Source organism: Pantherophis guttatus, chromosome 5 (genome assembly GCF_059756535.1).
Source record: "Pantherophis guttatus breed Tessera chromosome 5, ASM5975653v1, whole genome shotgun sequence".
In the NCBI taxonomy this organism is placed as follows: domain Eukaryota; kingdom Metazoa; phylum Chordata; class Lepidosauria; order Squamata; family Colubridae; genus Pantherophis; species Pantherophis guttatus.
The window spans coordinates 9,135,378-9,160,861 of NC_142067.1; the positions used below are offsets into that span (position 1 = coordinate 9,135,378).

At 36.7% G+C, this 25,484-nt stretch overlaps 1 protein-coding gene across 20 annotated transcripts in view; it reads right to left on the minus strand.

The window, feature by feature from the left end:
• The window catches only part of PICALM (phosphatidylinositol binding clathrin assembly protein), an 81,022-nt gene that overhangs the window by 50,948 nt on the left and 4,590 nt on the right, over positions 1–25,484 (minus strand). For all 20 annotated transcript variants that reach the window (XM_087895850.1, XM_087895846.1, XM_087895845.1 and 17 more), the window contains exons 2-5: positions 7,191–7,333; positions 4,528–4,603; positions 3,242–3,344; positions 1,694–1,787 (exon numbers count right to left, since the gene is read on the minus strand). In XM_087895850.1, the coding sequence (XP_087751976.1) occupies positions 1,694–1,787; positions 3,242–3,344; positions 4,528–4,603; positions 7,191–7,333 (416 nt within the window). The remainder of the gene's footprint in view (positions 1–1,693; positions 1,788–3,241; positions 3,345–4,527; positions 4,604–7,190; positions 7,334–25,484) is intronic.

Consider the following 25,484-nt stretch of genomic DNA (forward strand, 5'->3'; position numbering starts at 1 on the left):
CGCTGGTTCTTCGGCTTTGAAACGGAGATGAGCACCGCCCCTTAAGAGTCGGGAACGACTAGCACATATGTGCAAGGTGAACCTTTACCTTTACCTTTACCTTTTAGCCCATCTGGTTGTTTTCTGTGTCATTTAGCTAGGGGAATTGACTGCCATCTAACACTAACTAATGATGGCTTTTTTTCTGGGTTGTTGTTGTTAGTCACGAAGTCGTGTCCGATCAATCGCGACCCCATGGACAATTTTTGTCCAGGCCTTTCTGTCCTCTACCATCCCCCGGAGACCATTTAAGCTCACGCCAACTGCTTCAGTGATTCCATCCTTTTCTGGGTTAGAGGTTAGAAATGGCTATTTTGCCAAGAGAAAATTGAAGCAAGTTTCATTCCCCAATTTCAAATCTGGTTCTAATGAACGAAAGGCAGGCAGAGCACCTAACTGCTAACCTCCAATGTTTCTAGAGTGGTGTTGGATTTGTCAATTTTAAGACAAGTGGACTTCAATCCCTAGAATTCTGAAAGTTGTAATTCATGCAATTTAAAGTTGTCATACTTGAAAAACGCTGGTCTAAAACAATCACATTCCCCAGCTTTGATCGTTTTCATCTGTACAATTAACAGAAGAACTCAGTGGAACAAAGTCTGGTCTTGTTGTGGCTCGGTTACCGGAGCCTGTGTCATTGGCAGGGGAGGACTCCGAGAGTGAAGGAGAGGAGTTGGCAAGGCCTCCCTCTCCAGGACCCTCCTCTTTGGCAATGCCTTCGGTGTCCGCCGAAGGGCAAGAGATAGGGCCGGGGCCAAGCACGTCCACGCAGCCACAGATGGACAGTGATGAGCGTAATGAGTCTTGGCTGGATCCACGCCAGCGTCACAGAGATAAGCGCGCACAACAGAAGAAAAGGCGTGCCCGAGATTAGGCTGAGTCACTGGACCACACCCCACAGGATATAAAAGGGAGCGTGGTGGCCAGTCAAACCTTGTGACAAACAAAGCTGAAAGCTTCCACGCCATTCTGCATTGCCGGACTTTCACTATAGACTTTGCTGGATTATCTCTGGACTTGATTAACTCCGTAATTATTGAGCTGTTTCTTTTGATGTATCAGAAGTGGAGAGAAGTTATCTCTACTCTACGTAAATAATAAACTCTTGGCAGGCAGCCACTAGGTTATTGCCAAGTTCCGTTATCATAAGGAAAAGGATTTTGCCGGCTGGTTTGGTCTTTAACTCTTGAACGTCTGTTGGTGTGTGTGCGTGTGGTTGGGGACAGAACAGGTCTTGCTACCTCGGTCTATGAACAGTTCTGGATCTCTCCTCCATTCAGATATTAAGTTAACCATGTTTAAAGAAGCTGAAACAACTGTAAGAATGAGCCACCTTACATTTTGAAGTTCAAAGCAGGGTATGGATCCTAAACAGTGGTAACAGAAACCATGTTTGAATACATTTCAACCCAGCTAGTTCCAGCAGCGAAGCTGGAAAACTACCTCTCGATACACATAAAAGACAATATACTATTTGTAGGCAAACATAGGTTTTTACTACCTTACGCGAATTTAACAGGGTGTTTAGATATCATTATAAAGAGACAAAAGTTAAGTCAGATTAATTCAGTAAACTGAAAGTGATACAAGATTAATTCTAATCATTTAAAAGTTCCTGTCTAATATTCCTTTATGAGTAGCTAAAATGACTTACGTTGAAATCAAGCAGTGCATCCATCTGGTTTTGAATAATTGGTACAGTTTTTATCAGTTTTTCAGTATTCATTGTCCTCATGACTCCATCAGTTCTATTAAAAAAGAAAATAAAAATGGTTAGATAACTAAATTGATTTGGTGTAATACCTGCCACAGATGTTTCCAGGGTTTAAGACTGCTCTGTTTTTTTTTCAGTTCCTTTTTCTCATGTATGCACATAAAGGTAGCGATTTGGACTGGGTTTAATTCCTGAACTTTTCCCAATAAAACTATTTAGTTATATAGTTTGGGTTTGAATTTCTAATATACACAAACTGGGGGCTAGTTTGGGGTTTTAAGAACCAGATATACTAGTAGATTTTCAAGAATTATCTCCCCGCCCCCAAGTCTAAAGTTTGCACATGTGTTTCCTGATGCCATTTATTTTCAGATCAATTGTGCCAACTACCCGGATCAGTACTAATCATCAACGGTTTTTTACTTTCCCTGAAACAAGTGTTTACTTTCCTTGAAGCAAACACGAGAAAAATGAAAGTGCTTTAGAACTGAGTCACTGCTTAATAGAATACACCACAGCATTTTTTTAAAAAAAAAACTGTGTTCATTCTGTATTGATTGTTGTGTATGTGCATTTAAAATTTTCATTAAATAATTTTTTCCAGAGAGCAAAAGCAATACAATTTTTAAACTAAAGCAAAACAGAGAAAAAAATAGAAAAGTGAAAAAGAAATATAGAAGAAAAGAAAAAAAACAATAAGTGGCTTTTAATCTTAACAGCAATAATATGTACATTTATATTTTACTCAATCTCTTTAAGGTTCCATATTAGTTTTTTCCTTTCCATAATCTACCCTTTTAATCAGGAAATTCATAAATCATGAAGTTCAGAAGGATTTCCAGTTGCTACTAAATGCAGTATAAGGAGTCTTCAACTTACGACCACAACTGAGCTCAAAATTTCTGTTGCTAATTGAGACATTTGTTAAGTGAATTTTGCCCCACTTTATGACCTTTCTTGCCAGAGGTGTTGAGTGAATCACTGCAGATTCACTCAACACAATACTCAATAACATGTCAATAACATGACTCTTAAGTGAAGTTGGCTTCCCCATTGACTTTGCTTATCAGAAAATCAAAAAGCCACTTAATTATTATTTTTCCCCATTATATCAATATGCTCAAAATTATTGTTCCATTTATTTGTTTGTCTCCATTTCTAACTTTAGCAAGAATTATTTGTTTCATTGTATATTAAATTTTGGAGGCTAATTTTACTGTTGGCTTTCACTGCTTGTGTGCTGTTATTGTTTTGTTTTTGAACTGTTGCATATTATCAGGGTAGATTTTTAGCAGAAATGATATAACAGTTATCTACAATAGTACTAATGTTTAAATTGTTTAAGCAATTTCTAGACCAGTTTTCAGAAAGGATCAGATCCTTGAAAATTCTTTCACACTCTTTAAATTTTTAGATTCTAAATTATTCTGCATGCTTAAAAACAGATGCTACAAACAAATGATGGATTCATCCGTGTGAAATACTTACCCTCTTTTTACTTTTGTAAAGTCAAAAGCTACTTGTCTGTAGGAAACTGCTTTCTCATTCAAATATCTGCTATATCTCCTAATAAATGTGGACATATCATATCCTACAGGAAGCAAACAGAACGCAAGTTATTTCTTATGTGAAACCAGATTAATATTAAAGGGGTACACGAGTAGTGGTTTATTGATTAGTTTGAATAAAACTGCAATACATGTAGTCCTCATCTTATAACTGTAATGGACCTGCCTGTTACGGTCATAAGTTGTAACACTTGTAAAGCAGGATCACCGATGTGACCAACTCAATTTTCACATCCTTTTATGTGGCAGTCATTAAGTGACCACTGCAATCATAAAGCAAACTCATTTTTCGCTGTGGGGTAGTTTGCTGAAAACTGGACATGAAAACGTGGCAAAAAAAAAAAAAAGGATCATAAAATGCAGTCACTTGACTTTGGGATGTTTTAAATGGCTTTAAATATGGACTAGTGCCGAGTAGTCATGTGACCCTGGGGGAAAAAGCTGTTGGAACTTCCGTATCAGGTCATAAGTAGCCTGGGGGAGGGGGGGAGCATTCTAAGTTCAAACTGTCACTAAGTGATCAGTCATAAGTCAAGGACCATCTTTATAAAGTCTGCCATCTTTCTCCTTCTCAATGCATTTTATAAAGCAATAATAACAACAACAACAACAATAATAATAATAATGGGTAACTTGGAGCTGCGGCAGTCTTCCTTCATCATCGCTACCTTTATCCAACATTATACTTGCCTTCACTCTTTTTAAATTTAACCTTCAAGCTTTCCCAGGATTTTTTCCTACTTTGTGAGCAATTGCTAGAAAGCAAGAAGCTACACCGAAAGCCTTGATAAGTGAAGCAGCAAAAACTTTCCTTGCTGTTTCATGTTGATTTACTGGTTTTGAGATTGGTGCTTTTTACTGGCCGTCATTGAATGTATACTGAACTGAGGGTAGAAAATTAATCTTAAAACTGAGAAGACATATAGGAGAAAATAACCTGAGGCTCTTTTTTGCTTTATGGATTATTTATTTTCATTTATATTCTGCTTTTCTATTCAAGCAAGCACTCAAGGTAACTAATAAAGTAAAACATGTAAATGTGTTCTTCATGGGGGGAAAAGGGGGCTTTTAGTCTCTATCATAGTCCAACTCAGCTTTTCTTGATGAAGTGTTTCATTGGACATAAGATGCAAAAGATTGAGAACTAAAACTGTAAAACATTATTCAGAAAGTTAGGGATTGTTTGACACAGATCCAATAATTTACCTTGCAATCCACTTTTGTCCAAGAAATTGCTCAAGTTAAACAATGTGTTTCTGGACGCCAGGTACTGGGTAAAACGCTGGAAGGAATAAAATGAGTTATTCAGCTGGAATTGGTACATGGCTCAATATATTTCTCATTGCAAATGGAGTTTAATATTCTGATAATCCAGTATATAAATGCAGTCTGTTCACCAGGTTAAAGAAAACCACTGTGAGCCAACAGATTTCTCTAGAAATGAATATTAGAAGAATTACTCGTCTGTAATCCCATAAAAAGTGACGCTGATTGCAATTCTTGTCAGAGTAACTAAAACTTTCTCTGAAAGTAAGAGACACAGCTAATTTGCTTTTAAAACTTGATTGTTTCACCACTGGCCTACTTAGAACAATGCAGACAACTGTATGCATTTAAAGCAAGCCACTTTAGTCATTTAATCAGTCACGATTTAACCATGTGGTTAATGATGCTCATTTCGGATGACTCATATCTAGCCTATTAATTTCTCAAGTCTTGTCTAGCCCACAGCTTCCTGTTTCTTTACTGATAAAGTTCTCACTAATGCCAAACATATGAACTGCATGGTATAAATAAAAGTATAGTATAGAAGTATGAGGTAAGGAGCTAGTTTAATACTCCGGATATATTTCTCAGAATGATATATTGTTCTGTAAATATACTGGTCTGCTCCACCCCTTTTGCTAGGAAAATTATATACCTGAGTCACAAGTTAGTACAGGTAACATTAAATAGGCAAACTGAAAAGCATTGTTTCTGCTCACAGAAGATTATAATTGGAATATTGCTCTGTTTTTAATTGGGACAACTGGAAATTGTTTTTAGTTAAAAGGGTTTAAGGAAACATTATTCTTAAGGAGAATGGAAGCCAAAACTCATGGAAAGGCACAATTCGCATTACACCTCAGATGTTCTGAATACAGGTAGTCCTCAATATCCTACATTAAGGTGCCCATTAATGTGATATGTCATGATGGCCATAAAACAGGTTGGTCATGTGACCAACCCAATTTTATGACCTTTTTTGTGGCATCATTAAATTAACATGGCAGTCATTAAGTGAACCCAGTGTTTGCTACAGCTGTTAATTTTTGGCAAAACCATCATAAAACCCAGTGATGTGATTGCAGGATGCTGCAAATGTGGCCAAGTTGCCGAGCACCCAACATGTAGTCACATGACTGCACAGGGGTGTGTGGGGCATGACCATCAGAACTTCAGAAACACGTTATAATTCCCTTTTTTCAGGTAGGTCATAACTTTGACTGGTCTCTAAGCGAATAGTCGTAAGTGGAGGACTATCTGTAGTGGCATTAAGAGATTTCAGAATTCATCTTTTTTTTTTTTTTTTTTTACAGCCAATGAAAATGGAACTAAACATAAAAACTGAGTGGAAGTAGGAATTAACCTAAAGCACTCATGATAAAGTTTTACCAGTTTGGCTTTCAAGATGAGGGTATACTTAAATATCTCCTTATAAAGAGACAAGCAATCCCTTATCAAGAACTATAGATGCATGTATATAGACACAAATATACGCCCGGCAGAAATACTTCAAGACTAGGAGTGTACCACACATCTTTTTCTCAGATGAATTTGTATAGAATTATATACATGATTGACATCTCTGGTTAGCTTCCTATTATATATGATACTGCTAAGTCTGTATGTCTTTAGAAATTATGAATGACCAAAATTTTTAAGTTACTTTTTTTCCTGAACCCTGTCCCCTTTTGTTTACCATGGTTTAATCATATAATAACTAACAAGTATCATTTAAAATACAATGTCCTACATTGCAAAGCAATGAAATATTGAAATACAAAGCAAAGAAATATTGGGAACAGATGAGATTGTTATAGGAGATAACAGGAGAACAAATTGAGTTTAAAGCTGAATTATTTTTATTAGGAATAATTAATCAAAGGATAAAGAAGCAACTCCAATATATCATTTTACACATATTAACAGCAGCACGAATTGTTTAGGCTCAATGTTGGAAACTTGAAAATATACCATCCAATGAGATGATTATACATAAGATATTAGAATGTGCCGAGATGTATAAGCTCACATTAGAAATGAAAGGCAAGAAAGAAACGGAATTTTATTGGTGTGGGATAAGTGGTATAAGTGGTTAGAACAGAGAACAGAGAAACAAAAATGTATAGAAATAAATGTAAATAACTGTAAGACATATGTGATACAGTACTGTTAAAAAATGTTTATTGCTATGTAAATTGGAAAAATGGAAAAAAAAAAAATACAATGTCCTTCAGACTACTTTTTGTCTTGAAACTAGCAGACATGGCACTTTTAAACTGAGGTGCAAACACATTTGCTATATCAAAATACACCAGTCTTCTTTTGTATGTAAATTGGATTGTTATATATTCTGGTATTTTGCTGTGCAACATGTATTTGCTAGCCCTTTCTTTTTATTGTTTTTGAACTATTTCCCCCCCTCCCTGATGGATAATAAAGCCACCAGGGAGAAAGGAAGGACCCACATGTATCTCCAAAGCAATATTCCCCAGCCTAGCAACTGGCCATAATTGCTGGTAATTATAGGAAAAGGGGTGGGGTGGGGGGGGTGTCCAGCATGTTTCACAGGCATTAAGTGAAGTTATAAGAGAAGCAGGTGTTACCTCGTTTCCATGAACCATAAGATGGTGAGTTGTGATGAGAGATTTGAAGACTACTACCCAGCTACTGTTGGTTGTCCTTTCAAATAGGCTGTCTGCCAACTGTGGGATGTTTACGTTCATGTCATTTGTACAGAGTATTAAATCTGAAAAAGAAGGAAAATGCATATTTGATATTTCAAGCCAAACAAGCTTCATTCAATAGGAAAAGCTTCTTATTCCTCCAGGGTCCCATGAGCCACTAAGAAGAGCACAACTGGATTTAAACCGTGCCTCTTTCATAGAATACACTCTAGATCCCATGCAAAAGAATTCCTATACAGGTAGACCTTGACTTATGACCACAATTTCCATTGCAAAGTGAAACGTGTTAAGTGAATTTTACTCCATTTTACGACTTTTCCAGCCACAGTTAAGTGAATCATCACAGTTATTAAATTAGTAATACGGTTGTTAAGTGAATCTGGTTTCCCCATTCTTTGCTTGTCAGAAGGTCACAAAAGGGAATCACATGACTGTGGGACACTGCAACCGTCATAAAAGTGAGTTAGTTGTCAAGCATCCAAATGTAAATCGTGTGACCATGGGGATGCTGCAGTGGTCATAAGTGTGAAAAATGGTCATAAGCCACTTTTTCAGTGCTGCTGTAATTTCAAACGGTCACTAAATGAACTGTTGTAAATCGAGCATTGCCTGTAATAGTAGGAAAACAAAAATTAAGTAAAATCATGAACTGTGTTACCCTAATTTTTACTGCTAAATTAAACTGGCTGATAAAATTCACAGAGAGAAAAATAGGTTTAAAACAGGAAGCTCAACCAGTGGATCATTATCTTCACATAATTTCTCAACACCTTCCTAAAAGACTGTTTAAAATTTATATCAACAAAGGACCTCTTTTTAGACATCTAACATCTATTATGATAACATCTATCATGCTACTGCTTGTAAAAGTGAATTATTCACTTAGACATCTGCTTAGAAAAGCTTGTGGTTGAAAACTGAGAATTACATTTACAAGAAGGTAGAAGAATTACAGTTTTTGATCGGTTGTGGAACTATCTTCATGTGGCTAACTGTAGGTCTAAGGAGGCAATCACATTTTAGAGCCTTGTTAGCAAGTTGATAGTTAGAAAAACAGGTTTCTGGCCCTCTGTCATCATTTAATTTTCAATTTAAATATCTGCCATTCTGGTTCCATACAGCTCCCACGCAAGGCCAGAAAAAGGCACAGCTACCTTAAGGAAGTGCAGACAAATGCAGCAATGCTTCTTTGCTTCAGACCCTAATACTAATGTTTGAAGTATTTGTAACTTCTAGTTTATGAAATTGCTCGACATTATCCATGGGTATTGGGGCTCTACTAGAACCTGCCTCCACCAAGTAGATGAGTAGAGAAAAAGCAGTCTTGACAATTAGGCATAATTAAGATGGTTTATACCAAAACCATTAGGAAGAATTAAGTTACTCTATAACAAGGTTAGAGACTTACAGCCACCGATTTACTTAAGTGATTGAGCTGGTTAAAAATGTTAAAGAAGCATTACAACCATTTAAGACAGTTTCACTGCCAAGTTTAGTTTAATGATTTTAATGTCAGAGAGAAAGGGAGGAGGAGGGAGAGGGGGAGAGGAGGAGGGAGAGGGGGAGAGGAGGAGGAGGAGGGCTCAATAGGAAAAGGAGGAAATATGTATATGCAACTATTTACAGGAAAACCTTATTCTTAGTATCTTATTTGGATGAAATTTCTTTATGTGGAGGATTTTTGTTTCCACAAATGAAGTATTGGAAATATACATTGTCACCACTTCCTGAATGAGACCAAATTGCTTCCTGCCTCTGATTCTCATGACTAAATGCTAGCTTTCGATCTTGGTCAACCACACAATTCATTGAAAAGGCTGGCTTTGTTCATTTATGGAATTTATATCCTGCCTTTTTTCCAAATATGTTCAAAGACTAACCAAACAATGGAGCTCTATTATTAAACACAATTAGATACGTAAACATATTAAAACACAATGAATAAAAAGCAATGTCCAGTATGGCTCAGAACTTTAGCATTCATGTCTGCTTCCACAAAGACTTGCTTAAATAAAAATGCTTTAATATGCAATTAGTTTCCAAAGAGTAATTTAGATTTGGCTTTTCAGTTTCCCGTCTTCTTTAGGCCAGTTTATAAGAAAAGTGATTATGAATTAGATTTATAATTTCAATTAAACTAAAGTAAAGTTCATTAGCTTGCAATATAAGGGCTTACAGTAATTCAAAATTAAAATGAATACCTCAAACTCAACCTGCATTTGATTCTATGTCAAGGCACTGTCTAGACATAGCAATTTATGGAATTGTTCTTAAGCAACTGTATATGTTGGCTTTTAAGATAGTCTTTAGTTTAGAACTCAGCTTGCTTAAAAAAAAAAAAAAGCATGAGCATGCTTGGGATAAAACCAAGCTTTGGCTGTGCTTGCTGCATATGCCCAAATTGTACCAAAGTTTTTGTGGGTATTATCCTTGCTATTTGCTGGGATTGCTACGTGTGACACAGGTATGGATAACACTGGATTCTAGTCTACATCTTTTCTGTACAAGTACCGTTTGTTGTTTTTTTTTGAGTATAAGAGGCACCTACCTTTTTTGGTGAGGAAAAGAAGAAAAAGAAATCTGCCTCTGCCTCTGAGCAATTTTGCCTTGTTGCAGCAAACAACCTGCTTTACTCCCAGGGGGAGGGCCTTCTCTGTGGGGGCACCTACCCTCTGGAATCAGTTGCCCCCAGAGATAAGGAGAATCCAAGACCTCAGCGCCTTCCGCCGTGCCCTTAAAACCCATTTTTTCCAGGAAGCCGGGCTGGCTTAAGAAGAAATTTTAAATGTTTTAATTGGTTTGTGATTTTTAATTTTTGGGCCAAATTTATATATATTTTAATGTTTTTTAATATTTGTATTTCATGTTCTTAATTCTGGCTGTACACTGCCCTGAGTCCTCAGGGAGAAGGGCGGTATATAAATTGGAAATAAAATAAAATAAAATAAAAATAAATTTTCAGCATAGCTTGATTAGCACAAGGGGGGAAAAAAACTGCTCCAGCAATTTACCTCTTTGCAGCAAGCAGTAGAGCCCTGCACAAAACAGCTGAGAGCAAATCAGCTGAGAGTCAGGAGGCCGAACTAATCAACTTGTGCTAATTAGGCTGTGCTGAAGCTGAAAGGAGCTGTTTTTTCTTGCTCCTTGCTGCAAGGTGGTAAACTGTTGTGAGGCAGAGGCCAAAGGGTGGGGGCCAGTGAGTGGGCGGGGTTACATTCGGTGTATAAGACGCACTCAAATTTTCACCCCCTTTTAGGGGGGAAAAAGGTGTGTCTTATACTCTGAACACAACTGAGCCCAAAATTTATGTTGCTAAGTGAGAGATCTGTTAAGTGAGTTTTGCCCCATTTTACAATTTTTCTTGCCACATTTGTTAAGCAAATAGCTGCATTTGTTAAATTAGTAACACCTTTGTTAAGCGAGTCTGGCATCCCCGTTGATTTTGCTTGTCAGAAGGCAGAGGTGGGTTTCAGCAGGTTCAGACCAGTTTTGGAGAACCGGTAGCGGAAATTTTGAATAGTTCCAAGAACTGGTAGTAAAAATTCTGACTGGCCCGGCCCCAATCTATTCTCTGCTTCCCAAGTCCCAGCTGATTGGGAGGAAATGGGGATTTTGCATTGCAGTATCTTTCCCCTGCAGTGGGATGGGAATGGAGATTTCACAGTATCCTTCCCCTGCCACGCCCACCAAACCATGCCCACAGGACCAGCAGTAAAAAAATTTGAGACCCACCACTGTCAAGTCAAAAAAGTGATCACATGACCCTGGGACACTGCAACGATCATAAATATGAACCATTTGTCAAGCATCTGAATGGTTATAAGTATGAAAAATGATTGTAAATCACTTGTTTCAGTGCTGTTGTAACTTTGAACAGTCACTAAATGAACTGTTGTAAATTGAGGACTACATGTATTACTAAAGGCATTTATGTGAGTCATATGTGACTAAAGCTATAAAGAGCAACCATATGAGGTGGCAAAGGTCAATATGTTTATTTGATTTGTTTAGTTTATTTGATTTGTATAAACATGTGTAAATAAAAACTGTAGTACTATATAAGTAAGATTGTAATTTGAATGCAATAGGAGTACATTAATTTTATGTAATTGTTTGTTAAGTTTATTGGCCATCTATCTTGCCATGGGCTGCTTAACTTTTAAAAAAAATTTAATTTTAATTTTAAAAAATGACATGAAATATGTTTCTATGAATGTTAAGAGAAAGAGAAAAGATAATAAATCTCAATGAGGATAGTCTTGTAATATGGAGCAACGTTGATGATTATATGCAAGGAAATGAAGGTGTAGATCTAATTGCAATGATGTAATTCGTTGCTGAGGATATATAAAAGGTAAGACTGTTTGCTGATAGTTTTATGATACATGCAGTGAAAGGTGAAAATGGAAGAATCAGAAATGAGCATTTGGCAGAAGCTGTGCGACACTGTGAGAAAAAAGGAAATATGGGGAAAGATTATGCTAAATCCGTGATGGTGAACCTGTGGCATGCGTAGCCATATCAGTGGACATGTCAGCTCAGCTCTGGGGCGCATGCGCGCGCTGGCCAGCTGGGCCCCACCAGAAGTAGGGAAACAGGCTGTTTCCTGCCTCCGGAGGGCCTGGGGGGGGGAAGGGCCCATTTTTCTTTCTTACCTGGCTCCAGACCCTCTCTATTTATCTGGGAAGGGCGAAAACAGCCTTTCCCACTCCCTCGGAGGCCCTCCAAAGACCTGAAACGGCCTGTTTCCCAACTCCCGGTGAGACAGGAAGTGACATTTTTTGCTGTCCCCAGCCTCCAGAGACTCCTAGAGAGGCTCTGGAGGCTGGGGACAGCAAAAAGCATCACTTCATTTGTGTTCGTCATTTGTGTTCGGGCACCTGTGGTGGCCTGAGTGCTCTGCCAGCGAAAACTGCCTCCTGAGCTCCATTTTTGGCTGTGACGGCCTCCTGCAACCTTCTGCCAGTGAAAACGGAGCTCAGGAGTGCCGCCTGAGGCACCGCGGGCCAATCCTTTGCTGTTTCTAGGGCAGCCCTGTGGTCCAGATCTAAGCACCCTGTGAGCCAGATTCGGCCCCCAGGCTCTGAGTTTGACAGCCCTGATAGAGGGTGAGAATGCTGCTTTGAATACAGTGGAAAGAAGGTTACCCTGGGGCCATCAAACAGTCTGAATTTATATTAATGAACAAAAATGAGTGGAATGATGAAATAATTCAAGATATTTCCAAGCTGACCAAAGCACACCCCTCCAGATGCAAAACAGCTGCTTCAAACTCAAAATGAAGCTCTGCAACTTTGAAATAGCTCAAATTCAAAATGTTTCTGAACACAGAAACATTCAATATGAAAGGATTAGTCTGTTCGTTTTTCTTAACCCAGAAGAGGGACAACAGAATAATCTAGAATAAGGGAAGGAACCAGAGATGACCCATTTCACTTATTATTGCCTTTCTCTTTGGCTCTCTGAACTTTATGACTCGTAATAATTTGGTTACACCTTAAAGTTTATCTGAGCATTTAATCCTCTCTGACGGCAATCATTAAGCCAGGGCAACGCAATACAAGTTTACATTCCAATTGTTCAAAGGGTAGATGCAAAAAGTGGTTAAAACCACACAAATTTCCAACTTTTCCATATGAATAGAATAGATGCTTTATTATTACAGGTAATCCTTGACTTCTCACCTTAAAGGAGCCCGGAAATTTCATCCTAAATCATGAGAAACATAAGTTCAGCACCCATATGACCAACTGTATTTATTATTTATACCTTGCGTATTTTTAGAAATAACTCAAGGTAGCAAACATACCTAATACTTCTCCTTCCTCTTAATTTTCAGACAACAGCAGCTCTGTGAGGAAAGATGGGAAGAAAGAGAGTGACTGGCCCAAAGTCACCCATCTGGCTTTTGTGTTTAAGGTGCCACTAGAACTCCTGGTTTTTAGCCCAATTCCTTAACTACTAAACCAAACTGGTTTACAACCTTTTTGGCAGTGGTTGTTAAGTGAATCCCATGGTTATTAAGCAAGTTAATGCATTCCTATGATTGTTTTTTTGCCAAAACTAGCTAAAAGGGCTGGTTTCCAGTAAAAAAAATATCATAAATTGCATCATGTAACCACAGAATGCTGTAACCAGTCTTAAAAGTGAGCCAGTTACCAAGCAGGTGAAATGCAGGGAACACTGGAACTGGGGTATAAGTATCTTTCCAGGTGTGGGGGTGTATATCTATTATAAGTTTATAACAGTTTTGTCATAATACAGTAGTTATCTTACTGCGTATTTTCTAAGACATACTTTTGGCTAGAATTTGAGTAGATCCTCATAGTTGCAATCAACATTATTATGATGGCTGAATTAAATATTCCTTATTGTGAGGCCCTATGCCTCCGAATACTAGTGGGAGAAAGTGGGAGGCAGGGACCGCTGTTTTCACAAAATGCCTCTCCATTTCTTAAAACCATCTCTGATTGGGCACTAGAAATCGGAATTGTGATTTGGAAGAATGTTAGTCTGATTCAGCAGGGTTTTTTCCATGCACTCTTGCTGATAAGCATTAAGACAAAACTAAGTAAATTTTCAGTCTACAGGAAACACATACTGATTTTCTAGTAGTCTGGTTCCACCTGGGAAGAATACAGCAATAAAAATTCAATTTGAACAGGAATTCACTAGACTTGTAAATAGGCCAGATATCCAGCAGAATGAGTTGGGAGCAAGATGAAATGTACAAAGGTCATACAACATGGGTAACAGCATTGTCCTGTGAACCGGAATATTTGTGTTGCAACTTTTAAGTCTTGCTTTTTTTAATCAAGCAATAAATTACTGTTGTATTTTAACTGTAATTCTGCAGAAAAGTCTCAAATATTCAGTCTTCAATTCCCACTATTCACCAGACAACCAATACAAGTTGGGAAGTAGCAATGGAGAGTGATATCCCTTTATAAAGTTTTCTAATGTTTGCAAAGGATGTCATACAATACTAAATTGAGATGTGTTAACAAAGACAAAGACAGCACGTTGTGCATCAAATAAATGCAATTACTTATAAAGAAATGTAGTTAATATGAGTTACATGTAGTAGTACAAATACTTGCATGCTGCCCAAGAGGAACAACTCCATAAAGTAGAGCAACCACTTTCAAAATAGAATAGAAAAGTACTTGTGCAATTGGACTTTATTATTGATGCCACTAGAAATATGCCCTGAAAACAAATTGGGAAATCAAACAATAGCCCTAAAAAAAAGGCAGTAACTACTTCTATATTGTTGCCAAGATAATTACATTCACAAATCTATTAAGTCATCAGAGCCAGCTCAACTTAAAGGAAACTTCTAGTTACTGGGTTTTTTCACTCAAAGGTGTGGGAAACCACCCCCACCACCCCCAATGAAATATTTGGGGGAATATTAACAGAGGCAGAATGTTAGAGGCTGGTCTTTATGCAAAGGAGATTTTGTATCCATTCAGAAAGACTGGGCCAATCTATTCATAAGCAAAGAGACTCCAAATAAGCAACACAATTAGATAAACTGACAAGATTAGCTCAGACAAACACTTAGGATTTGCATTTCCCCTTTTGCCTGAAGAGCCTGCCATGACCCCTACATGACCACATAGGAATCTGGCAACAGCCATTGAAATATTAAAGGACACTTTCTTACACAGGAACCGGCATCTCAATCACAAAGCTCCAAAGAATGTATAAAAGCCCACCTATCCCAACCCCATTTTGTCAGCCACCCCAGAAACACGCTGCTGTCTCTGAAGTTTCTGGAAAACCAAATAAACAAAGGTCTTCTTTCCTGCAGCAGCCTCCATTTTATTTCCAGTGTCTTTCTCCCAGCTTGGAGCCTGGACCGGATTTTTATTCCAACGAAGGTAACTGAACAAAGTTAATATGCATCAATTCAAAATCACTAGATTTGTTGTGCTGCATGTAAGAATTCTATTTTTTTTAAATAAAATGGCAACAGGCCAAGTGACGATCTTTCTATCCTCAAATTATAATGTACATTTCCTTGAGATTCCTATTTGTCATTAGATAGGAAGCAGGAATTATCACTTAAAGGAAAAGTATAATAAAATATAGAAGAAACCAGACTTAGATTTGTTTAGTAAACTAGAATTTAAACCACAATGTCAATTTTGCACGAATCACGGATCTTAGAAGTTCAAAGCATCCTAAAATAAAATCATCAAGTGTAGCTAATTCTGTCTTTGGGACACATAAAAGAAATAATGGCCCTTGGAAAGGCACTTTCCTGTTATTAATATAATACATGATTCATCAACTGTGTCACTGTACTCCAATCCCTTCAACAGTACCTTCAATACAACCAGTAGTAAGAAAAATAATCCCCAATCAGAAATATAAAGGAAAAAAGAAAGGAAACCTAACAGTTTAGTATTTCAGCAGCATGTTGCAGGTATACAACAATACCCATTCCCTATAATGATATGTCACCGGATATAAGCTCAGGTTAAATCTTATAGATGAGAAAAACATTCTGACAAGTGAAGTATTAAGAGACAATGCAAGTTTGGAAATCTAAAGTTCTAAAAGCACCAGAAGCTTAAAATGGCAAAGCATGCAACTGATCAAAGTTACATTTTCTTCCTGTTATTAAAAAGGAGGGGATAAAGGCCTTAGTTGTAATTATAACTTTTCTGCTAATTATCATCCTGCAGTGTCTCAGCAGGCATGTTAAGCAGTCTTCACTGTATCGAGCATAAGATCTGATGTTTCCTTTTGGATATTATTTATTGTTAAAATTTCTAAACTGTCCAAGTCTTAGACAGACTGTAAGTGGGACCCAAACAATAAGGTCAATACAGAAATACAGGTAGTCAGTCCCAACTTAAACAATTCATTCAGTGAATTCAAAGTTATGATGACACTGAAAAAAGTGAGCTTTTCACACAACCATTGCAGCATCCTTGTGGTCATGCAATCAAAATTCGGATGCTTAGCAACTAGCATAATTAATGATGGCTGCAGTGCCCTGGGATCACATGATTATTTTTTGCAACCTTCTGAGAAACAAAGTCAATGAGGAAGCCAATTCATTTAATCACCGTATTATTATTAAGTACTGCAGTTGTTCATTTAACTGTAGCAAGAAAGGTCGTAAAATGGGGTAAAACTTAATTAACAACTGTCTTGCTTAGTAACAGAAAGTTTGGGCTCAAATGTGGTCAAGGGCTCTTGTAAAGTACAATAGTGTTGTTTACATGAATACTGTAACAGATCTACATATCTGGCATCAATCATTTCCATCCATGAAGACCCAAAGACCTTCTAAAACAAAGCTGCTTTTGCTAATTACTGCAAAGCTAAACCTGGAAGCTTAGATGGGGGCAAAGCTATTCCTAGGAGGGCTGCTCCTACAAATAATGCTGCCTCTGATCTCCTTAAATTTACTATCTAGTTTGATTTCTTGCTTTAAATATGTATGTGCCCAAAGGGCAGAGCCTCATGGAGGAGGGGCATGCAATGGCCCTCTAAGTGCACAATGGGCACTGTACCATAGTAAGATCTGCCATACCTGGATTCAAATTCAATTTCCCATCGATGCAATACTATGCTGCTGCTCTACTAAAGGGAAGAGGAGGATATTCTAAGAGCCTCACGGAGGACCAATGGGCTTTGAAAGACCTAAATGTGTATTTTTACTTGTTCCACTGATTCCCAGCCATATTTGATATACTGCAGCAAAATTGCAAAGTGGCTTAAAGAATGCATTTATTACAGCATGAACTTTCTTAAATGCAAGCATTTCAGCTGATGGGGATTGGTGGGAAGGGGAATGCTCAATTATGAATTTACAGGGCAATAAAATATGGACAGCACAGAGGATTGTGACTCTGTTGACTTCAGCCATTCAGAAAGCATTTGTCTCTAGTTTACTACTGTGGGTGGAAATCTTGTGGTCTTCAGCTGACCAAAAATCTTATTTAGAAGCGTGTCCCAACTGACTTAAGATTGCCCATCTCTACTACAAATGCTTTGAATGCATTAAAGCAAGAACCACATCCCTATTCTCTTTCGCTAAGTAGCCAGTTGCCAATCTTGATTTGTTTACTGCACTTACTTTTCCCAGGTACACACACCATCTCTGAATGTAAGAGACTCCATTTAGCTATTGTAATTAATTCATTGATAAGAGTCATGATCCATAAATCCAAGGCAACCCAAATGCCTCTATTAAAAACTGTCCCGTCCCTTTTCAATGATAATATACTGCACCACGTTTTCCAAGGTTTCTGGTATAGGTTTATCCAAAGCAGGCAATAACCTACTCTACACTATTTCATATGCCACCAATACAAGCACTTATGAGCAAATCTCATTGTGTCCATGTAAAACACCTCTGGTCTGCAAGTTGCATGGTTAGCAATAAGCTCCCTGATGTAATTCAAGAAACTGCTTTACTGGTTGTCATCCATAAAACCCTCATGGCACAGGGTCCAGTCATCCAAGAAATTGTCAAGGCTTAAATACTACCTCATTATTGAAATAACTCAAATGTCATATAAACTGAAGTGAAGGCATACAAGTCTATGCGCACAGTTTTCAGTCTTTAGATAATATTCAATATCATAAAAGAAACACATTAAATGCACCATTTTATTGACATAAATTGCAATGGGACTATAATGCTTCCTAGGATTAACTACAGAGACCAACTTAAAACTATGAAGCTCTGAAACTGAGAAAGTTAAGCTGCAACAGCAATATGTCTTGTAGGCTACTGTTTCAGCTCTCCTGACATTTCCACTGCTGTTCTTCAGATTCATGTCCTTTTCTGGAAAAATCTAATTCTTGTTCTTTAAATATCCTGTAGAGCCAAGGGTCAATGATAGAAGAATATTAGCCAAGCTCTCATTCAAGAACTTTAATACAACTAAAAAGAATGTGACAAATGACCTCTCACTGATGCAATATCCTGTATTAAGTTCATATGTTATTTTTACAGGAATAGCTTAATAAATCACCACTGAAAAAGATGAGCACAACCAACTCACCATTTCAATATTTTCTACAGTGTTATCCACAATTATGTACAAGTCCTAGTGAATGACACTTTTTTGCACTCAACAACCAGTCTTACAAGCAAAGGTGTGAAAAACCACAACTGCAGTGACCTCCTGATTATCATATACTCATGCTTCCTTCTTCTCTAGTAGGGAATCTAAATACAACTTTGAAAGGGAATAAGGAATTGGTTCAGTTGTCAGCAGTTAGCTCTCATGTAACCTTTCCCACTGTGAACTGCTTACGAGAAAGCACACAGTGAATAGTTTATTATTATAATAAACTATTGAAGAATAATAATGAAGTAATAATAATAATAATAATAATAATAATAATAATAATAATATTCAGTTGACTGAGTTTCATGTTTAGTGAATAAAGTATATAATAATAATTATAAAATATTGAAGTAAGAATGCTAAAAAACTGTCTTTAACTAGTTTTACACCTCTTCATTTTATATGCAAATATCAAAAAGTACTTCCCTGCTTTTCCAATTGGAGATAGACAATTTCAGTCCCTCATCTCTTTCAACTGTTCTTTATGCTAAGGGCAAATTCATTTGCATTTCAGATCTGTTTGACAAGAAGCATGCAAAATATCAATTGTACTATTAGCTTTATTATACTCTCTACATCAGGGTTCATCACAAAAAATCAACAGAATAACATGAATAACCTTTTCTCAAGAGATAACCAGCATTTCATCAGTAATCCCAATTTGCATTAAACACAAAAAAACCTGTAGATATAATTATCGGAAAACCCACTGTAATCAGCAATTCACCCATGTGCCTGAGAAATCAATTTCCGGACAAACTCAAATGCATGTCATCTAAGCCTCATCTGAGCTTTCTGAAACTTTTTTCACAGACTCAATATATATGTAAAAAACCCTAGCAAACCATCAAGTTGTTTATCTCAATCTACTGTCCAAAAACAGGTTGATAGATTCTGAGAAATAATAGCTTACTGCAAATTAATTCTCTTCTGTGTTGTAGCTAGTGTGGACATATTTCAAAGTTAATTATACATAACTGGAATAGTACCACAGAATATATTTTTATAGTCTATATGGTTTTTTTATGAGACAAGTAGGTTTTCTTTAAATGGCTGCTATGTAGCATGTCAACTTAAACCCACATATTTCCCTCCCTGTTATTAGTTTTGAAGCAGAATCCTAGAATTTTATTTTCCTGAGGATTACTGGACTATTAGCTAGCTGGAAGAATATTCAGCAAATAAAGCTGCAAGCCATAAGTATAGCTGGAATCAAACTATCATTAGTAAAGTCAAAAAATCAAAGAGATTACATTTGACTATATATTTTGAAACAAACCTATCCTGCTTTGTTCTATAACAGAAATTGGAATTATATCAAAGTGGCAATCATAAATGTGCTTAGTCTGAAACAACAGTTCTTTATAATCTAAAAGATGTGTATGGATTCACAGCATATTATGCATAATATTGCTTCATTATTATGCATATCACACAAAGTTACACCATCTTAACACATTTGTTAGGCTTGTTAAACAGGGTAATTAAGGCATTATTTGTTGATTTTTAAGACACAAAACATTTTTTGTTTTAAAATAGGCAGAACTAAAATATCGCCTCTCCAAGGTCACAGCTATCAATAAATAACACTAACTGGTTTAGATTAGAGATAGATAACACTATAGGGGCATCTAACTCCATAAGACAGAGCCAAGGTCAAAAAGTAAGACAGATCAGTGTGTGTCATTAATAAGCAGAATTAATAAAGGCTTGTACCAGGGACAATCAGACTGGGGAGGGAGGGAGGGAGGGAGGGAGGGAGGGAAGGAAGGAAGGAAGGAAGGAAGGAAGGAAGGAAGGAAGGAAAGCATGCTTTGTGAATGTGACTGGTTGGAGATAAATGTCTCATATATTTCCAATAAATATTTTAGGCGGCTCAGCAATCTTTCCCAGCAGAAAGGGTGAGGAGAATAGATATGCTATCATACAGTAGCATTTGCTGCTTACTGTATGATAGCATATCTATTCCCCCCATCCTTTTAAAACATCAGCAAAACTCAACAGAACTTCTACATCTCATTCTTAATATTTTTGGGGATCCAATATTATAATAATGTTCCCAATTCCTTGAGATTTGTGACATTAAATTTTTTAATTTTTATTTTTGAGCATCATTTAGGGAGTACTGTAGGAATCATAGCATGGCTGCTGATCAATACTTTATTCCAAATTCCAAAAAGAGCACCAGTGATCAATCATCTTTAAAAACCTAGAGCTGTCATTGAAACAAGACTGATCAGATGACACAGAAGTGGTGTTGGAAAAATAATTGAAAGATAACTCAATTTCTTCTTGCAACAAGTGCTTCCAGTGGGGGGAAAAACACCAAAGTAGTAATAAGGCAACTGAAGACTTGTGTGTTATATTTATAACCATTTATATACACACCAAGCAAAACATTACTAAACAAAAGTATATTTTCTGGACAACCAGAAAATCTTATTTATTGATATAAGGTAATTGCTATTCACAACAATAAAGAGAAAAACTGCTAATGGACCATTTTGAATTGAATGATTACTTAAACTATTGTAGTGCAGAGCAATCCAAGCATTATTATTCAGAATGAACTTCTGAAATAATGATATTTTGCGTGCTAATGGATAAGTTTCAGGAAATATCCTAGGGCAGATGGCCAACAGTATCATAGACAATATGGCATTGTCTAGCAACATTAGAATAACTGATGCCGACAATACTATTTTTTTTTTTGATATAACTAAAGCTTTGAACTGACCTCAGCTGTGTTATTTAATCATACTAAAAGCTTCAGCCTAGTTCTAATTTCATTTTACAGCTACATTATATATTCTAATGTTAAAATTTCAGAAAAAATTGACCTAAAATAAAAGAACACTAACCTGTGGGACACAGTGGAGCAAACTCGTAATGATTGCAATTTATATCAATTCACGTGTTAATGTAAAAGCAACAGAAAGCTATCTAGAAAGTATTAATTTCATTGCTATTACAGAATGCCAGGACCTCCACATATTTATGATTGATTCATAGAGTTACTTCAATGGCATCTAAAACATCACTGATTGTGCCAATGAAATCTACCATAGTGCTTCTTCCTGAATACATAGTATCAAACTAAAGAGATATTTAGCCTTCGTGGTTCTGCTATATTAATAGAATAAAGGTATTTTATATTTTTAGTAAACAAGTGAATATTCAGCACAGAAAAATAAGTTAGAGTTCAATCTTTTACCCTGCTGCCCAATTTTATTGGATCAAGCAAAAACTAATCCTGAGCCTCTAGATTATTTGGGGTAATAAAAATGTGATATTAAGAAAAAAGAATTGCAGCTATAATACAGGAATGCAGGAATAAATTAAATATCAAAATATTTCTAGCTGGCACCCATTAATTCAATTTTTAAAGGGATTTATAGCCCCAGAGGACCAGAAACTGCAAATTTGATCACAGGATCTTATTAAACTCATTATGCATTAAGCAATCATGTGAAAATACCACAAATTTCACTCTTGTAGATTTAGGTACCGAAGTGCCACACTAGAAGTAGTAAAGGAAAAAATATTCAGTGAAGAGTTCATGAGAAAAGAGAACAACTATTCTCATTAGAAATGTATACTTTTGGAAGAAAGTGTCAATCAACAATTCTAAATAGTAGACCTAGCATTATTGTAATGATGCTAAGTCCCGCCTTAGACATGGAAACTGTCTGGGTGAATTTGGGCCAATCACTCTCTGTCAACTCAACTCAACTCACAAGTTTGTTGCAGAATAAAAAATATCTGCCAATTACTGTGATGGAATCTGTTTCATAAACTAAATAAAAATTAATTTAAAATTCTAGCGAACTCTAAACAACAGTGAGGAAGTCAAGGCAAGATAACAAGCAACTTCATTTTGCATAGATTGTTCATTCATCCTTTTTATGTGCATCATCATCAGAGAGCCAGTTTGGTCTCTAGTGATTAAGGCACTAGCCTAGAAAGTGGCAGACCATGAGTTGAAGTCCTGCCGTAGCCACAAAAGCCAGCTGGATGACTTTGGGCCAGTCACTCTCTCAGCCCAGGTCACCGCACAAAATTGTTGTTCTGGGAAAATAGGAGGAAGATGGGTTGGGTATGTTCTCAACCTTGAGTTTTTTGTAAAAATAATAAAGGCAGGATACAAATAAAATAAATATAATTAAGTCATATATATTCTCCCCCAAGATTGCCAAGCTGGCCTTTCCATCCATGTGAAAGCCAATTTGTCATCCTAAAGTTCAAAGAAGAATTAGGGTTTTTTAAAAATAATATTATATTTCTTTATTCAGCAGGTACACTGTGATAAAAACAATACCAATTCTAATATCTGTGCTCAAGATTTCTGTGTGACAGCAATAATGCTGGTCAATCCTTAGGCTCAAGCACATCTGCTTTTGGTATAATAGGAAAATCATAGTATGCAAGTCCCTTTAATGGAGTTTCCTTTTTAACACATACCAATCTCATCCAATTAAGATATCAGGACTACAGTAAAGTCTCCATAAATGTCGGGCAGCATTGATAATACATGAAAAGAGTTGTAATCTAAAACACAGGATAAAGGTATTTTAGTTGCTTGCTATTAGTGCCACAAAACCATTTTTGAACCAGTTGCTATTTTATGAAAACAGAGTCACAGACCATTCTAAAATTAGCTATTTTAGAATGAAAGAAAGGTTTTAAGGAAGACCAAAATTTTAATGTTAAGGCTAGAAATAAGCACCCTACATAATGTATAAGGGCAAGGTGGAATGATTATACTACAGACAAGCTGTTCATGTAACAGTGTGGTTACCTAACATTCAGTCAGAACATTTAATCTGCAAACAGATTTCCACAATGCTGTATAGGCACACATAAAAACACCAGGTGGATATTTTTATTCCTATTTCAGATGAGAAATTGGTGTTGGCAGCTGTTTGTCCAGCATCAATAAACAGCCCAAATATTCCTTGAAATCAGGCCCCATGAAATAAATTGGTTTGTGACAACGCAGGTTAAAGTGATGAAGCACAATTTGCTAAGCAGTGGAGAATTGTTTCAGAATTTCTGAAACAAATTCCAAACCTAATGTGTAAATAAGTCTTCAAAACAAGGTGAATCAACTGCAGCAACTTTGTTCCAAATGTTTTCAATCCCCAAGCGAGCTCACTTGAAAGGCACTTCAATTGTCAATTAAAAAAAAAAAATCAAGCTTGCAAAAAATTTTTTAACATGACCTCATTTAGGGAAATGTTTAATACAGCACCTAAGCACTCAGGTGTGCAATGCAGGTTAGAAACTGATTAACTATAATCCTGGTGTGGAGAAAGAAAAGAATTCACTTATTCATTGGATGTATATGCCACCTGCCATGAATAAACAGGGTGGTTTATAAAATTATCACAAAGCTATAAAATAATGCAAATATAAAAGCAATACAGAAAAACATCTATAAAATCCAAAGCATAGCTGAGACATTCTGGGGGTTGAAGTCCACATATCTTAAAGCTGGCAAGGTTGAGAAACACTGTCTTAAGCAACTGCAAAAGATACACCAACTGGGATGTCCCTAGATCATTCTTGACCTGAAAAATGACATTGGCTCCACAGAACAATATTTCACACAGCATCACTAGATAGTCCTCAATTTACAACCATTCGTTTAGTGACCATTCAAAGATACAATCCTGCTTTTTAAAAAAAGTAACTTGTCAGCATTTTCACTTATGACTGTTGCAGCATCCCCATGGTCATGTGATTAAAATTCAGGTGCTTGGCAACTGGCATGTATTTATGATAGTTGGTGTGTCCCGAGGTCATGTGATTCCCCCTTTGTGACCTTCTGACCAGCAAAGTCAATGGGGAAGCCAGATTCATTTAATGACCATGTTACTAACTTAACTGCAATGATTCACTTAACTCTGGCAAGAAAGGTCATAAAATTGGGAAAAACTCACTTAACTGTCTTGCTCAGCAACAGAAATTTTGGGGTCAATTGTGGTTGTAAATCAAGGACTACCTGTAATAAATACAAGAATAATTAAAGACATCTCTCACCAATGAGACTGCATTTTAGCTAAAGTACATGCTGGCATCTTCAAGTACAAAACCATCACAAAACTCTGAAAGCTACTTAAAAGTGCACATGGGTTTTATAAGCCTTCTAAAAAGCATCAGGACCACTAAATGGAAAATGATAAGAACTTCAGAATCACTCTGCATGCTTTAGTGTGAGATCTCACTTTATACAATCCATCTAGACTTCAGCAGCTGCAACCACATTTCACAGTTCAAATCTGACCTTCATTGTAAAAAAGCCCTATGAAACAAATGATAGGAATCTTGCCAATGCAATTGTCTTAGCCAAAGCCTTGGTCAAGCACGGAAATCAGGAATCAAGGCAGGTTCAAATGAAAACAGGTTTATTGGTAAACACTCTACAAGAATCTGAACTAATAGTCAAAACAACTTGGCTGTAGATAAGAGTCAAAAGAATTCAAGGTTATCTGGACTTAGATCTCATGTGGGCACTTGAGACTGATGATGTGCTTGACCCCTCCCTCAGCCTGGTCATCTCCTACAGCCGTCTCCATATTATCTCGTCCAGACTTAGATATTGTTCTAGCCCAACCCACAAGGCAATTATAACTGACATTACAACAATGTGAGCACATACTGAGCAGGTAGTTATTTTTATTGTATTAATGAGTTGAGTTATAAAAAAGAACTGAGTGTTGGAAATTATAAAATAGCATAGCAGAGGATTTTTCAATCCTGGGATTCCAAAGACAGCAGAGCATATGGTAAAAGCATTACTGGAAAGCTGCAGTGTTCCTAGTGTCAAATAAATGTCAGTTAAAGGATTTAGTATAGAGATGCGGCTCACAGAAAACATGTAGACAAATCACAGGAAGGACAGATGCAATCAAGCATTTGAAGGCTGCAGCATTCAAAATTCCAGGTGTTTCTCCCTGAATCTTATAGACGCAGCATAAATTTAACCTATGTTTTTTTTTTAAAAAATCTAACTTCTGTTACAATGAACAACTCAAACTTTCTCTATGATACTTCAACCACTGTACCATATTAGCTTGAGAAATGATAAGGCATAAAGCTGAAAATTAAA